Source organism: Leopardus geoffroyi, chromosome A2 (assembly GCF_018350155.1).
Source record: "Leopardus geoffroyi isolate Oge1 chromosome A2, O.geoffroyi_Oge1_pat1.0, whole genome shotgun sequence".
NCBI classification, from domain to species: Eukaryota; Metazoa; Chordata; class Mammalia; order Carnivora; family Felidae; genus Leopardus; species Leopardus geoffroyi.
In genome coordinates, this window is record NC_059331.1 from 57900291 (window position 1) to 57917989 (window position 17699).

A 17699-nucleotide genomic window follows, 5' to 3' on the forward strand; every position below is an offset into this window, starting at 1 on the left:
CATGGTAATTCTATTTTTAGTTTTTTAAAATTTTTTACTTAAATTCCAGTTAGTTAACATTACTATTTTTTAATTTTTGAGGAACCTCCATACCATTATCCATGTCGGCTGCAGGATTTTACATTCCCACCAACAGTGCACAATGGCTCCAATTATCCACATTTCATCAACACTTACCTCCTTGTTTTTGACAACTGCAATCCAAATAGGTGTGAACTGGTGTCTCACTGCAGTTTTATTTGCAATTCCCTAATGATTAGTGACGCTGGCTTTTTTTTTTCATGTACTCATTGGCCATTTGTGTATCTTCTTTGTAGAAATGTCTGTTCAAGTCTTTCTCATTTTTGAATCAGGTCATTTGTTTTTTGTTCTTCAGTTTTAGGAGTTATCTATATATACTTATTATCAGATATATAGATTTACAAATATTTTCTCCCATTCTGTAGGTGGTCTTTTTATTCTGCTGATACGGTCTTTTGATGCACAAATTAAAAAAAAATTTTTCTTCTGAGAGTTTTAAGTCCTACATTTGGTTCTTTGATCCCTTTTGAGCTAATGTTTGTATATGATGTTAGATATCATATTTGCATGTGGACATCCATCCAATTTTCCCAGCAGCATTTGTTGAAAGACTGTCCTTCCCCCATTGAATGGTCTTGGCCCCCTTGTCAACCCTCCTTTGACCATATATGCAAGAGTTTATTTCTGGGCTCTCTACTCTATTCCATTGGTGTATATGTCTGCCTTATGCCAGTACCATACTGCTTTGATTACTGTAGCACTGTAGTAAGATTTGAAATCATGAAGTGTGAACTGTCTAGTTTTGTTCGTCTTTTTCAAGGATGTTTTGGCTATTTGGGGAATTTTCAGACCCCATATGAATTTCAGTACAGGTTTTTTTATTTTTGCAAAAAACTTGATTGGGATTTTGATAGGGATTATGTTGAATCTGTAAATTGCTTGGGGTAGCACTGACATGTTGACAGTAATAAGTCTTCCAATCCATGAACATGAAATGTGTTTCCATTTATTTATGTCTTTTTAAATTTCTTTCAGCAATGTCTTCATTAGTCTTCATTATATAAGTCTTTTGTCTCCTTTGTTAATTCCTAAGTATTTTATTATTTTGGATGCTACTACAAATGGAATTCTTTTCATAATTTGATTTTCAGATTATTCATTGTTAATATATAGAAATCCAGCTGATTTTTACACGTTGGCTTTGTATCCTGCTACTCTGCTGAATTCATTTATAAGCTTAATGAGGTTTTCCACATATAAGATCATATCATCCATGAAGGGATAATTTTACTTCTTCCTTTCCAACTTGGATGCTTTTATTTACTTTTCTTGCCTAATTGCTCTGGCTAGAACTTCCAGTACTGTTTTGAATAGAAGGGGTAAAAAGTGGTAACATCTGTCTTGTTCCTGATCTTAAAGGAAAAACTTTAGCCTTCTACCACTGCATATGATGTTTGTTGTACGTTTTTCACGTATGGCTTTTATTATTTTGAGGTACTTTCCTTCTCTTCCTGGTTTGTTGAGTGTTTTTAGCATGAAAGGGTATTGAATTTTGTCAAATGCTTTTTCCCTATCAATTGATGACCATGTGGTACTTTACATTAAATGGTTTTTGTATGTTAAACCATCCTTGCATTCCAGGAATAAGCCCCACTTAGTTGTGGTATATAATCCTTTTAGTATGCTGCTAAATTCATTTTGCTAGCATTCTGCTGAGGATTTTTACATCAATGTTCATAAGGGATTTGGGTCTGCAGTTTTCTTCTCTTTTAGTATCTTTGTCTGACTTTGGTATCAAGGTAGTGCTGACCTCAAAGAATGAGCTAGAAAGTGTTCTCTCCTCTTCGATTTGTTTGGAAAAGTTTAAGAATTGGTGTTAGCTCTTCTCTAACTGTTGGGATTTGCCAATTAATCAGATCCAGAGTTTTTCTTTGTTAGGAGATTTCTGATTGCTGATTCAATCTCCTTCAAACAGGTCTATTCAGATTGTCTATGTATTTGTGATTTGGTCTTGGTAGATTTTATTTTTCCAGGACTTTGTCCATTTCATCAAGGTTGTCCAATTTTAGTTTCTATAGACTTAATAGTAATATTCCCATTTTCATTTCTGATTTTAATAATTTGAGTCTTCTTTTTTTCTTAGTCCATCTAGCTTGTCAATTTGGTTGATCTTTTCGAAACCAACTTCTGGTTTCCTTTTCTCCATTGTTTTTCTTTTCCTATTTCATTTTTCTCTTCTCTAATCTTTTATTATTAACTTCTTTGTGCTATCCTTAAGTTTAGTTTGTTCTTTTTCTGGTTCCTTAAGTTGTAAAGTTAGGTTGCTAATTTCAAATCATTCTTATTTTTTTAATGTTAGAATTTATAACTATAAATTTCCCACTCATCACTGCTTTTACTGCATTCCATAATAGTATGTTTTGGTTATCATTCATCTCCAAGTATTTCTAATTTGCCTTATGATTTCTTCCTTGATCCATTGGTTGTTTACATATATTAATTTCCACAAATCTGTGAATTTTCCAATCTTACCTCTGTTATTGATTTCTACCTTTATCCTGTTGTGGTCAGAAAAGATATTTAGTAGGAGATCTGACTTTTTAAATCTATTGAGACTTAATTTGGCACGGCCTGTCCTGGAAAATGTCCCATGTGCATGTGGGAAGAATGTTGGATCAAGTGTTTCGTATATGGTTGTTAGGCTAGTTGGTTTGTTGTGTTAAGTCCTCTATTTCCTTCCTTATCTTCTGTCTGGTTCCTCTATCTATCATTGTAATCTCTATTGTTCTAGAACTAGGTCTATTTCAATTCTGTCAGTTTTTACTTCATATATTTTGAGGGTCTGTCATTAGGTATGTAATATGCTTATAACTGTTATTTCTTCTTGCTGTATTGGAACTTCTATTAATATATAATATCCTTCTTTATCTCTCATAATCTTTTTTTATTGAAAGTCTATTTTGTCTAATATAAACATAGCCATCCCTGGTCTCTTTTGATTATCATTTGCATGGAATATCTTTTTTCATCCATTCACTTTCAATTGATTTGTGTCTTTGGATCTAAAGTGAGCCTCTAGTAGAGCACCTATAGTTAGACCATGTGTTTTTGTCTATTCTGCCACTGCCTCCCCTTTAATTGGTGAACTTAATCCATTTACATTTAAAGAAACTACTAATAAGGAGGGAATTCTGTCATTATGCTATTTGTTCCCTATGTGCCTTAGAGCTTTTTTGGTCTCTTATTTCTTGCATTAGTATCTTTTTTGGTGTTTAGTTATTGTTGTTGTTGTTGTTGTTGTTGTTGTGAAACAGTTAACTTTCCTTCCCGTTTCTTTTTATATATATTCTATAGCTTTGTGTGTGTGTGTGTGTGTGTGTGTGTGTGTGTGTGTGTGTGGCTAACGTGGAGATTACATTTAGCATCCTAAAGTTATAATATTCTAATGTGAACTTACAGCAGCTTAACTTCAATAACATACAAAAACTCTGTTCCTATACAGCTCTGACCCCATCTTTTTCTGTTGTTCATGCCACAAAATGACATCTTTATACACTATGTGCCCCAAATCAACTAATATTCTTTTAAATACATTAGTCTCTTAAATCATGTAGAAAACAAAATGTAGAGTTAAGGACCAAAGTTACAATACTACTATCTTTCAGACAAATCATTGTTTTATTCTTTTATCTTTATTAGTCTCTTAAATCATATAGAAAAAACATGGCATCACAAACCTCACCATAATACCAGCTTTTATAATTGCCCACGTGAGACTGGATCTCACTATAGAGCTTCAAGTTACTACCTAGTATCTTTTCATTTCACTGTGCAGGACTCTGGAGCATCTCTGCATGGCGGGTATAGTGGTAACAAGCTCCCTCAGCTTTCGTTTATCTAAGAATGTCTTAATTTCTCCCTCAGTTCTCAAGGCAGTTTTTCTAGATATACAATTCTTCACTGACAGTGTTTTTTTTTTTCCTTTAACACTTTGAACGTATGGGCCTACTACCTTCCAGCCTCCACAGACTGTGCTGAGAAATCTGCTTATTATCTTATTAAGGATCCCTTGTGTGTGGCAAGTCACTTCTCGTTGCTTTCCAGATCTTCTTTTTGTCTTTGACTTTTGCCAAGTTGCATGATTATATGTCTCAGTGTGAGTCTCTTAAAGTTCATTTTACTTGGAGTTGATTGAGCCTCTTGGATGTTTATATTAATGTCTTTCCTAAAATTTGGGATTTTCAAATATCCTCTCTGCTTGCTTGCTTGCTTGCTTCCTTCCTTCCTTCCTTGACTCCCACAATGTATATGTTCATCCACTTGATGGCATCCTACAGGTCCTTTAGGCTCTGTTTACTTTTCTTCAATTTTTTTCTTTCTGTTCCTCAGACTGGATAATTTCTATTGTCCTATCTTCAAGTCTGCCAATTCTTTCTTCTGCCTGCTCAAATTTGCTTTTTAAATCTCTCTAGTGATTTTTTTTTTTCCTTTCAGTTATTGTACTTTTCAGATCCAGGATTTCTTTAGTTCCTTTTTAGATTACATTTTTTTTGGCTAATATTTCCATTTTGTTCATACATTACTTTCTTGACTTTCTCCACATTCTCCTCTACTTTTTTTGACTGTTTTTAAGATAGTTAAAGTCTTTGTCTAGTATATCTACCATCAGGTCTTTTTCCAGGACACTTTCTATTGATTCTTTTTCCTTTGGGCCATACTTTCCTGCTTCTTCTTATGCCTTGTGATTTTTTTGTTGGGAGCTGGAAATTTGAGTCAAATAAGATGGTTAACTCTATAAATCAGATTCTTCCCCTTCCCTGCAGTTTCCTCTTTTTTGTTGTTGTTCTTGGGGTTTTTTGTTTTTCTTTTTATTATTGAAGGCTGTCTCTATGCTGTCTCAGCCTGAAGTATAAACTTAGAAGTCTTCTTAGGTCTTATCTGAGCCCTTTCCCTGGGCATGTGGTTACTCTGTAATTTCCTTCCATATGTTTGCAGTTGTTTCTGAATGTTCTAGTCTTTAATGTCTGACTTCTGAAGGAAGAAAAAGAAAAAAATGAAGGGGGAACCAAAAAAAGGGGGGGCGCTGGTCCTTCAAATCCTTCAGAAGTCACTTCCGCTGGGGAGAGGGGTCTTGTAATAGTGGAGGGAGGTATAAAAATAATGGCTGCCTGTCTGTCTGTCTGCACCTCTGTGATCAGAAGCAGCAATCAGTGATCAGAGCACAGATCTCTGATATCTGGAGGACAGGGTCATTTTTGCCCACTCTGGTTCCTGCAAGCTGTGTGCAAGCTGCTCTAGAATCACCTGCACAGGCGCCTGCCACGAGACTGAGGGATGGGGATGGATAGCTGCTATTGTGTCAAGAGCTAAAATTAACTGAAATTAAGCCTTCCCCTTGCAAGCCTTCCCCTTGCAAGCCTTCAATAGACTCCAGAGTTCCAAAATGGTTCTATAAGACAGATTCTGCCAGTGTAATTGTTGTGCAGATAGGGAAATGGATTCCTGGTGTTCCTACTCTTCCATCTTTCCAGAATCTTCTCCATACATTTGTGCCACATCCAAGTACAATCTCAGACATCTTTTGCCTAACATACAGTGTAAGACCTTTACTGTGAATAATATGGCTTTCTTCATCTTCCTCAAGACCCTTGGCCATTTCTTCACATTTCTCTACTGTGGCACCCAATGGGAAGCAGGACAAAGGACCCAGTTCAAGAACAGGCAAAAGAAGGCAAGAGTCCAAGAAAAAAAATCTACTGCTACCTGGTCTCCCTGTCATGTCTGAAGGTGTCCTCTGTCTGACCACCCTCATCCCCAATCTTCCCTTCACCAACCCCTCCAATGCTGTCTCTAGACTCATGCCTGCTGCCCATTTTCTGTATCACCAGATTTCTCTTCTCTTGTGGGAGAGGAAATCCTTTTGCTTGACACCATTCACTCTTTCCCCACTCACATTTCAAAATCAACACCACTTCTGTTTACTCACCAGGAGCTTAAGCTTGATTTCCTTACAACATCATTTCTGTCTCTGCTTTCAAGCTGAGGGACATTTACTAAGCATCTCCTCTGTGCTGGCCTTCATGAAGGTTGCACAATAAACAAAGGGCTCCCCAAGCAATGGGTCAAGAGGGTCTAGGGCACCAACTCTGACTTCAAGAGGGATGGGGGAGGGGTCACAGAAGAGAACTAAGTTCCTAAAGGACAAGAGCAACTCCAGTGGTCAAGTCAATGTTCTTCCCTCAGACTCTCTCTATGACATCTGACCGAGATGACCATCAGCCAGCTGGCTCCCTTCCCTCTTTACCCACAACCCCAAGGCTTTATTTCCATGGCCTTCCATCGAGGGCCTTTACCTCCTCAAGAGGCCTTCTTCCTTCCCTAGCCACCGCAAGTCTCTCCCAAGAGTACCCTGAGAGTCCAGCTCTTTTCCCCCTGGACTGCTATCCTCCAGGTGTTCCCCATACTCTGATGACCTGTGCCAAGGCTTCTCTGTGGATGGTTCCCAAATCCGTGTCTTCAGGTAAGGCCCCTTTCCCGCACTGTAACCATGTACAATCACCTGCCAGCAACACTTTCCCAATACCACATTCCCTGGTTTCTGATCACAGGACAACATTCCCTGGTCTCTGAAGCCATCACTGGTTGCATGGTCACCACTGTCTTCCTCAGTCACTGCATTTGATCAGTTCTTCTCTTGGGATCTGGCTCCAATCCATCCCCTGATGTTCATTCTCAACAAGTTCCACTTTGGGTCAGGCCCTTACCATCCCAGGCCAACTACTTTCCAAAGTCTGTGCACAGCCCTATACCAGGCACTGACCATGGTTGTGATGATCTTCCACCTACACCACTCTGAAGTATGAGCCTTCTCCCCTACACACTTTCAGGGGCTCCATGACTATCCCAGGATGAAGCCCAGCATCCAGGCTGGCCCACAAGGCCCTCTATGGTCTGCCCCAACCTTCTCATACTGACCCAACTCATCAAACCCCTGGAAATACAGGTAAAAACTCGAGCCTCTGCCTAGTGCCAAACTCTACTCCGACTGCTGCCCCCACTCCCCTCCTTTCCTCTGCCTACCCAAACCTAACCCTGGTGACAGGCAACCTGAGGCAAGGCACAGAGAATGGGACTTTGAGCAAGAAACCTAGGACCCTAGGAATACCGATCCGAATCTGACTCCGCCTCCATGTCCCTGTCTTATAGGAAACAGCATGACCTACGCTGCAGGGTTGTCTCCCACTGCAAATAAGTTCATGTGTGGAAAGTACTGTGGGGAGTCTGGAACCAGTCCTTGGAATCAGGGCAGCCACTAGCCGCCTACATCCCTTCTGAGTAGTCAATGCCCTGACCTGCATCACATATTGTGAAACTCGTCCCTGCTTGGTTATCACTTGCACTTCTAGAAACAATTCAAATTCCTGACTTCCAGGCCAAAAGCAAATTCTCCTTCTCAGAAGCCCCCCATGATATTCTGGAGAAGCCAATTTAGCTCTCCTCTTGAACTGCTGGGCAAATCTCCCACTGTTACTTCCTCCACAAGTTGGTCTTTCCTGTTCAAGTACACAGTACATGTCTTAGAATGTGGGAGGCTTGGTTCACTTGGTCTTTGACTCTATGCCCACTGGGTCTGGCCTGCTTGGGCAGGCAAGCCCTTAAAAAAACTAGATTTTTAAAAATGTTCATTTATTTTTCAGAGAGAGGGAGAGCAAGTGGGGGAGGGGCAGAGAGAGAGGGAGATAGAGGATGTGAAGCAGGCTCTGTGCTGTCAGTGCAGAGCCCAATATGGGACTTGAACTCACAAACTGTGAGATCATGACTTGAGCTGAAATCGGACGCTTAACCAACTGAGCCACCCAGGTACCCCAGATTTTTTTTTTAAAGAAGAAAGGAAGTAACTCTGACAAGGAGGAGTTACCTAGAGAGTAAGTTAAACAATCTCTGGAGCCACTGGCTGCCCAAAGGTCAGTGTGACAAAATGATGCAAGTTCACAGGGGAGATTCCAAACAGGGCCTGCGACCCACTCACCCAACAACCCCAGAACAGCTCAGACGGGCCGTGCTACCCCGCAAAAATGGCAAGATGGAGATATCAGCCTTGGGAAGGCCAACACCCAGAGCTGACTGTGAAAGAAGAGACACTGGAGAGGGAGGGATGGAGGGAAAAGAATGAAAAAGAAAAGAATAGTGAGGGGAGAGAGGGAAGCAATAAAAACACCAACGAAGAGAGACAGAGAAAGAAAGAAAGAAAGAAACACAAGAGAAAAAGAAAGAAAAGGAAAGGAAAGGAGCGGACACCCTGCCTGCTCTGTGCCAGCACCGTGCTACGTGCTCTCGTGTGATCCCAACACCCCATGAGCAGGGGGCCTCTGATGTGTATTCAGAGAAGCCAAGTGACTTGCCTGAGGCTGCCAGGGGGCACAGGGAGTAAGTGGCTGGTCTGTAGGAGTCCAGAGTCCAGGCCTCTCCCATGACAGAGGAGAGGAAGTGTCCATTCTCAGTCCGTAGGGAGGGCTCCAGCCACGGCAATCAGTGACCCAGGACCCAACCACAAGCCAGGGCCCAGTACATGTGCATCATCTCTGCTTACACTCCATGAGCCTGAGGCCCAGAGGGACAGGGAAGGGTAAAAGCGTGCACTGAGAATTCCAGCGATTAACCATAAAGCTTTCGGAAATTCAATTATTTTTTATCCAAACCCTTTTGGGCAATGTATTGTAACAAAACATAAAGGCGTGTTGGGCTGAGTATCTGGCCCTTTCCCAGGCTCAAGAGAAGCTGGCCTTGCTGATTTCCTGAACATGCCACACACTGGGGATCCTGGCTTCTAGAGGCAGAAGTAGAGTTCAGCAGCCCCTTGGGGGAAAAGAGGCCCCTCTCGCCCTGGGTTTCAGATCCAGACTGGTGTCTGGGTTCTAGAAGCACAAGAGGCTCCAACCAGAGATGTCAGGATGAGCCCTGAGCCCAGCCCCACAGCTCAGCGGTGCAGGCAGGGGCTGACCTGGAGCACATTCAAGTGCTTCTCCTGTTCCCAGCACCCACCACCTCCTCCAGACTCCCCGCACAGCTGTGGTGCATCACGCTTCCAACCAAGCCCAGACATGCTGACTATGCACGCAGGCTGACCTTCGACAACACACGAAAACGATCTGAGATAAGTTAAAATGTGTGTGTGCGCGCGCGCGTGTGTGTGTAACTTGTGTAAAAGACATAAACAATAGACTACAGGTTTCCCCACTGTCTGAAAATAGAGCGTTCCTATGAAATGTTCAGTGAGGCAAAATGGCATAAAGAAGCAATTACTATTCGTTTATATGGAGAAATTGGCGTTCCCAGACCCAAAAAATAACTTCTCCTAGGCTCTTCTGATACCTTAGGACACATCTTACTAACAGATGCACAAGATAAATCGACATAAAGCACAGATGCTCACAGACACAGTTCAAAGCTCTGGCGGCTGGATGCTGAGTGCAGTCCCGGGGAAAGGGACTTGGTGGGGCTGCTCTCGCTGTCCGGGGTGCATGCACACTGCCTCTATAATGACGCTCTGCAAAGCAGACACTGAACACTATTGTCGCTTTTCGCCTTTTTTCGTAACAACAAAAATCCTCTCCAGATTTCTTTTGGTTAGCTAAAACAAGAACTAATAAGGTAGGTCTTTCATAACAGCAAAGTGGTGCTATGCAATCTTAAGCAGGGGATACTTGTGTAAGTTTTAGGTCTGGAATAGTAAAATTCAAAATAGCCAGCATTTATTATACTTTGTTTTTTTTCTCACCAGTCAACCCAGATACAAAACCTCCCTCCTGGGGTAACTGAGGATCGGACTGGGTATGGGAAATCCCTAATATAGTGCCAGGCACACAGTAGGTGCTCCACACCTTACAGCTGTGATTGCTAAGACCCTACTGTGTGCCGGGCCCCACGTCAAACGCTCCCTCACAACAAATGCTGAACTTAACAGTGCCCATTTTACAAAAGAAGAAATACAAACTCAGATGAAGTGAGTTGCCTAAGACCACACAGCTAGTTGGCCACAAAGCCAGTATGAAAGGCACACCTTGTAAGTCAGCTCGGCAGCAGCCCAATCACTTGGGATTTGGCAATGCACCCAATCCCAGGGAGGGAGGCAGGGCCAAGGGAGCCCCGGGTGGGTTTAGCAGATGGCCTTGGCTACAACAGAAACAAAGAAATGGAAAGTGTTTAAAAAGTAGGAGGAAACACAGAGGCAGCCGGAGTGAAAGATGCATCAAGGATGCTGTCAGATGATAACATTTAGTGGAAAAATAAACAGAAAAGCCTAGAACACAGAACAGTGTCAATGTTGTGATAACAACTACCTCAAATTATGTACATGTGGGAAAGAATGACAGGGATCCTAGGGAAAGAACACTTTAATTTGATGCATTGGAGAGATTGTGGGTACGTTTTTATCTTCTATTTTGATTTCTGTTAACATTGATAAATGCTTATGCAAGAGTAATTTTAAATGCTTTCAAAGATAAAGAAATCACAAAGAAAAACAATCAAACAGTTTGACTACATAAAAATTAGAAACTTCTGCATGTCAAAAAAAAAAAAAGCAACTAACATGGAAAGACAACCAACAAATGCTGAAGGCTTATTTGTAGCAAATACGATAGGCAAAGGGTTAATTAATAACAACATCTTTGTTAATATTAAACACTCCTGAAAATCAAAAACATAGCATTAAAATCGCTAGAAGCAAACAGACAACATATATGGGCATAGCACATAGCACATAGCACAAAAGCACAACTGTTTAGTACATGTAAGGAGAAATGTTCAATGTCCCCAATAATTACGGATTCACACATTAAAACAAGAGTAACATACCACTTCTGTCCTACTAAGTTTCAAATATATGTTAAAATTAGAAACCAAAGGTAGCTGCCAACACCTGTGTAAACACTTTTGGAAAAGAATACGGCACTACACAACAAGTTTGAAAGGATTCATGCCCCTCAGTCCAGTAATCTCACACCTGGAAATGTCTCAAGAGGAAAAAAAACGAGAATACAGAAAAAGTTTAAGGATGGTCAAAAATGTTCACCCCAGGATTACTTCCTTATAAGAAGGAAACCTTATGCCAATCTAAAGGGCCAACAAGGAAGTGATGGTTACATGAAGAAGTGCTACACAGATGTTAAGTAACACAGGTAGAAATCCAAGATGCAAATACCTCATCTGTTTCAAAGGGAGAAGTGAATTCAGCAAAGTTGCAGGGTACAAGATCAACACACAAAAACCAGTGTGTTCCTATACTCTAGCAAATAACAATCTGAAAAGGAAATTAAGAAAGCAATTCCATTTATAATGGCATTTAAGAGAATTAAATGCTTAGGAATAAATCTAACCAAGGATGCGAAAGACCTGTAGACTGAAAACTACAAAACACTGATGAGAGAAATTAAAGATCTAAACAAATGGAAAGGCATCGTGTTCATAGACTGGAAGACTTCATTACCACTGTTTAGATGTTCGTGCTACCCAAAGTGATCTACAGATTCAAGGCGATCGCTATTAACGTTCCAACAACCACTTTTTGCAGAAATGGAAAAGCAGATCCTCCAAATTGCAAGGGGCCTCAAATAGTCAAAATAATCTTGGAGAAGAAGCATAAAAACATTGGAGAACTCAACTGCCTGACTTTGAAACTTACTACAAAGGTAAACAAAGTGGTGTGGTACTGGCATAAGAACAGACACACAGACCAATGGAAGAGAACAGAGAACCCAGAAGTAAGCCCACACCATGTACGATCAATTTAGTTTTGACAAGGGTAAAAGGGGAAAGGACAATCCTTTCAACAAACGGTGCTGGGAAAACTGGATAGCCACATGCCAATAATAAAGTTGGGCCCTTAACTTACACCATATATAAACTTACACCATATATACAAATTTACTAGAAGTAGATGAATGACCTAAACTTACAAGCTAACACTACAAAATTCTTAAGAAAAAATTTGGGGAAAATCTTCATGACATTGGATTTGGCAACAATTTCATGGATATGACACCAAAAACACAGGCAACAAAAGAAAAATCAATATATTAGATTTTATAAAAGTTAAAAACTTTTTTTTAATTTTATTTTTAATTTTTTAAAATTTACATCCAAATTAGTTAGCATATAGTGAAACAATGATTTCAGGAGTAGATCCCTTAGTGCCCCTTACCCATTTAGCTCACCCCCCTCCCACAACCCCTCCAGCAACCCTCAGTTTGTTCTCCATATTTATGAGTCTCTTCTGTTTTGTCCCCCTCTCTGTTTTTATATCATTTTTGTTTCCCTTCCCTTATGTTCATGTGCCTCCAAGGACAGTATGAAGAAAGTGAAAAGTCAACCTACAGAATAGGAGAAAACATTTGCACATCATATATGTGACAAGGGATTAATATCCAGAATATATAAAGAACTGCTACAATTCAACAACAACAAAAACCCAACAAAACAACAACAAAAACCTGATAGAAAATGGGCAAAGACCTAAATAGACATTTCTCCAAAGAAGATACATGAAAGGCCAACAGGTACATGAAAAGATGCTCATCATCACTAGTCATTAAGAAAATGTAAGTTAAAACCATAATGAGATATCACTATCACTTCATACGTGTTACTATGGCCACCACCAAAAAGACAACAGATAACAAATGCTGGTGAGGATGTGGAGAAAGGGGAACGCTTGTGCACCATGGGTGGGAGTATCAACTGGTGCAGCCACTATGGAAAACAGTATGGAGGAGCTGCAAAAAATTAAAAATAGAACTACCATATGATCCGCTTCTGGGAATATATCCAAAGGAAATAAAAACACTGACTTGGAAAGATATCTGCACCCTCATGTTCACTGCAGCATTATTTACAGTAGCCAAGACATGGAAACAGCCTAAGTGTCCATAGATGGATGAATGGATAAAGAAGTTGTGGTGTGTATGTATGTGCGTGTGTGTGTGTGTGTGTGTGTGTGTGTGTATTTGAATATCATTTATCCATAAAAAATCCTACCATATGCTATAATGGATGGACCTCAAAGGCATTATGCTAAACGAAAGAAGTCAGAGAAAGACAAATACTGTGTGTTATTCGCAGAATCTAAAACAAAAACAAAAACAAAAACAAAAACAAAAACACGAGAAACACAACTCAGAAAAAGAGATCAGACTTGTGGTCACCAGAGGCAGAAGGTTGGGAAAGAGAGAACTGGAGAAGGTGGTCAAAAGATACAAACCTGCAGTTGTAGCATAAGTCCTAGAAACATGATATACAACGTGATGACTGTGGCTAACACTACCATCTGATATGCAGGAAAGGTGTTAAGAGAGTAGATCATAAGAAATCTCATCACAAGAACATTTTTTTCCTTTTTTCTTTCCTCCTTTTCTTTGTATTGTATCTATATAGGAGGATGGATGTTAGCTGAACTGACTGCTAATCATTTCACAATATGTGTAAATCAAACCATCATGGTGTATGCCTTAAACTTATATATTGATATATGTCAACTATTTCTCAATAATACAGGTGGTGGTGGGGGAACCAGCAAAAGGGGATAGGGGAAGCCGAAATGAGATACCACTTCATAGCTACTAGGATAACTATTTAAAAAAAAAAAAAAAAGAAGAAAAATGACAGGTGTTGGTGAGGATGTGGAGAAATTAGAGCCCTAACACATTGTTGGCAGGAATGTAAAATGGTGCAGCCACTGTGGAAAACTGTTTGGTGGTTCCTCAAAACGTTAATCATAAAACTACCATATGATCCAGCAATTCCACTCCTAGGTATAGACCCAAAGGAATTGACAGCAAGGACTTGAATAGATATTTGTAAACCAATGTTCATACAGCATTATTCACAATAGCCAAAGGAAATAAGACAAGTGATTATCCATGATGAATGGAAAAACAAAATATGGTACATACACACAATAGAAAATTATTCAGCTATAAAGGAGTGACATTCTGACACCTGCTACAACAAGGATGGGCCCTGAAAGCATTATGCTAATGGAAATAAGCCAGACACAGCCGAATATATGACTCCACTTATATAAGGTACTTGCAATAGGCAAATTCAAAGAAACAGAAAGCAGAATAAAGGCTATGGGGGGGGGGGGGGGGAAGGGGAGGAGAGAAGGGGGAGTTACTGTTTAAAGGATACAGAGTTTCTGTTGGGAATCCCGAAAAAGTTTTAAGTATAGACAGTGGTGATGGGGACACAGCTTTGTGAATGTATTTGATGCCAATGAACTGTATATTTGCAAATGGGTAAAATAATAATTTTATGGGTATTTTAGTATGCATATTTTACCACAATCAAAAAAATGTGGACGAAAAGGGGGGTGGTAATATTATACACAGTAAAAAGATAGGAATGAAATAAACCAAAATGTCAGCAGTTATTTTGAAAAAGAAATCTTTGGGTGGTCTCCTCTTTCTTTTAATCATTTTTCTCTGTTTTCTAATTTTAATTACTCTTTGGATGGAAAAAATATGTTATGTTTTTAACAGGTTTTATATTTTCAGTTTTGATATGTACATAATTCATCAGCCCAAATTTTTCCTTTTTAGGTAGAAAGTTTCTTCACATATGGGCCAGCATTTACAAAGGATTTACTTCACAAGGGACCATAAGGAAAGGAGATGGTCACTTAAGATGACTTAAAGTTCTCTGCTGCACAGAGGTAAAAGCTCATGTTCTCTTACAACCTGGCTTGGCCACCGGTCCTGGAGCCCACTAGCTACAACCCATCAGGGTGGCAATCCTTTCTTTTATGGGAGTTTCTCCCCCCGCCTTCCGGGCACTGAATGAGGAAAGGAGAGGTTTCAGGTGGACAACTGCCTCTGGATATGATACAGTCCATAATTTGACCTTCAAGCAATAAATTAAAATAGGAATAATAACTTAAACATGAAGGTGAGAATCTGCCTTAAGTTTAACTGATCGAAATAGCTAATATTAATTTACCCTTAATGGTACCCCAAACCCTTCCCAGAAGGTCCCGTTTATATACAAATGATACTGACATTGTACTGGGTCTTCATGCAGGAGTCCAAAGGACCTGTTCTCCCCTTTCTGACAAGTAAATAAAACGGCAGGGAGATCAAATAACTCACTAAAAAGAAGATATAATTTTTTATCTTCCTTTTTACAGTCTCATATCCACTTCCGTTGGGAATAACAAAGTCTGAATTCTTATGCAACACTTATCTAAATGTGTCGATTTTATCGGATTGATGAATTTTGCTAACAAAAGGCAGTGCTAGGAAATCTTTTATGACATATTTGGCCCATTCACAGGGCTGGAGCTTTAATTTAACCAACTTGAGAATTCTGAGGGAGAGCTGCAGGTGTTGGATCTGAAAAAAAAAATCATAAATGAGAAGGCATATCAATCTTTATGACGGGGAAACAAAAACACTCTCTACTTGCTTGCCCTCCACAGGCAGGAGAAGGAGAGGTGGCAGCAGCAGGATATTGTCTCGGGCTGCATAGCAAAGAGGAAGCATCGCTGTCTCCCAGTGACCGCTATTTAGTATTGATCAAAAGGCGCTGGCCCAGAGAGGAAGAGAGGAATTGATAAAACAATGAGGTTTGCCAACACTGTGTTCTCAACAAGGACATTTTCTCATTCTCTTGACCACACCAGAGTAAGTCACTCCTGTGGCTGCCTGAGCGACCCAGCGGCTTTCTGTCCCACGGCCCCACAGCACCGCTACCTCTCTGCCCTCATGGACCTGTCCTCAAGGACCGTAAGCGTAGCCAATCACTTGACAAGGCCTGTTGCTTCTCCCGTCAAAGGTCTCCCCGAGTCACCCCTCCCCTCCCTCCACAGCCGTAACTCGGACCACACTTCTCTCCCTGAGAACACCACCAAATTGCCTCTCCCTCTCTGTTCTCCGCTCCCCCTGGATCCTCATCGCTGAGCCATCCCTTCTGCCTGCCGCCAGTCAGCTCTGCATGGGAGAACTTCTCAGCCACTTCTTGCACAAACTCTTTAAGGACTCCTTACTTTCTGCAAGACGAAATCGTAAACTCGCTGGCATGAGATATTACAAAGGTCCTTTGTGATCTCGCCTTTCCCAGTCTCCCCTCCAACAGCAAAGTCTGCCCATCCATCTACCCAATTTTACAAGCCTCTGTGACAGAAACATCCAGTCATCCACCAAAACTCATCTCCGCCTTCAGATAACCGAGTTGCAGCTAAGCAGATGGTGAGGGGATACGTTTCCTGGCCTGACACCGAGGCATGACCAACATGAACGGGCAGGACTGAGGCCTCACCCACAGAATCTGTGGCAAGGGTGTGTGCCTCTTCCAGTCCGGGCGTTCCTTATACACTGGACCCTCCTGTGAACGTGAATGCAGCACTGTCCGTGCCTGGCTTTGACCACACGGACAGGGACACACCCTAAGTGGAAGCAGGATGCAGGACACCGGGGTTTCTGAATGCTGTACAGAGAAGAAACCCCCTTGTGCTCACGTTAGGGAATTACCTGGAAAATCAGCTTCTAGTCTCTTTACGCTTCTGTAGTTTTTGGTCTCTTGCTACAGCATCTTAGTCTTTTACTCTTGCCGCGCGCAAGGGCCAGGTGAGATCCCACTTACTAGGACCCACAGCTGACACCCGCCTGCCCAACCTGTGTTAATGAAATGAAGCATGCCCCAGACCCAGCTTAGACATGTGGACACTCCTCTCATTAGCAAACCTACTTGGTGTTCTCTAGGGTCTTCTGCATTTTCTTTGTCATTTTATCAATCGCTGCCTGTCTCTTCTCTTCAGCTAAGAGGTCTATTTTGTTCAGCACCACGACCAGCTTCTGGCAGGCGATCTGCCCAATCACAAGGCACTCCGCGGACTGGGTCTGCATCCCTTTGGTCACATCGATGACCAGCATCATCAGATCAATGATCTGGGCCCCTGCAAGGAGAGAAAGACAAGGTTAGAAAGGGAAATGGGGGAGAGGACTCTGTAGAAAGTTGCCCAATTCCTGAGCTTCAGCAGAACCAGCCAAATTCAAGTATGAAGATAAAGGTGGGTGGGATGACCACCACACGCCTCCTAGCCCCGGCCATGGGGGACAGACTCGGACCAACACGATTTCACTGAATCCTCATGACCACCATGAGGGACGGGCGTGTTACCTCAACTGGAGAGGAAGAAACTGAGGCCCGCAAAATACAGAGAGCCCACCAAGAGCCATGGCCAGCACGCAGTAGGGCTGGGGACCCCAAAACACCCTTTTACTGCATCAATCCCTTCATTTTATTCCCATCTTAGACCTGGCAAACGCCTAGAGATCCGCTCTTGACAAGACAGCAGATGGAAGGAATGGAAAACTACCAGGGAGGTGGGGGCTCGTCTCCTCTATGGCTCCTGGGTCTTGTCCTCACGGTAGTTGGGTTTAGTCATGATCCTCCCACGCATGGCTGCGTCACATCTACTCGCTTCTTTTGTCCTCTCCGTTCCAGGTGGTAGGCTCCCGTCCTTTCAAGGAGGTAAGAGCAACCCAAGGTTCAACTACATCAACGCTGAGCACCGCCAGCATGTACGTGTGTGTATTTCTATATGTGTGTGTGCGTGCGCATGTGTGTGCATTCCACACGTATGCATGCATGCCTGGCTGGGAGCATGCCCTAAATACACAGCC

General features: G+C 41.5%; 1 protein-coding gene across 3 annotated transcripts in view; it reads right to left on the reverse strand.

Annotated features, from left to right (window-relative positions):
• The window catches only part of EEFSEC (eukaryotic elongation factor, selenocysteine-tRNA specific), a 251615-nt gene that overhangs the window by 147061 nt on the left and 86855 nt on the right, over positions 1 to 17699 (reverse strand). For all 3 annotated transcript variants that reach the window (XM_045494010.1, XM_045494011.1, XM_045494012.1), the window contains exon 2: positions 16762 to 16969. In XM_045494010.1, the coding sequence (XP_045349966.1) occupies positions 16762 to 16969 (208 nt within the window). The remainder of the gene's footprint in view (positions 1 to 16761; positions 16970 to 17699) is intronic.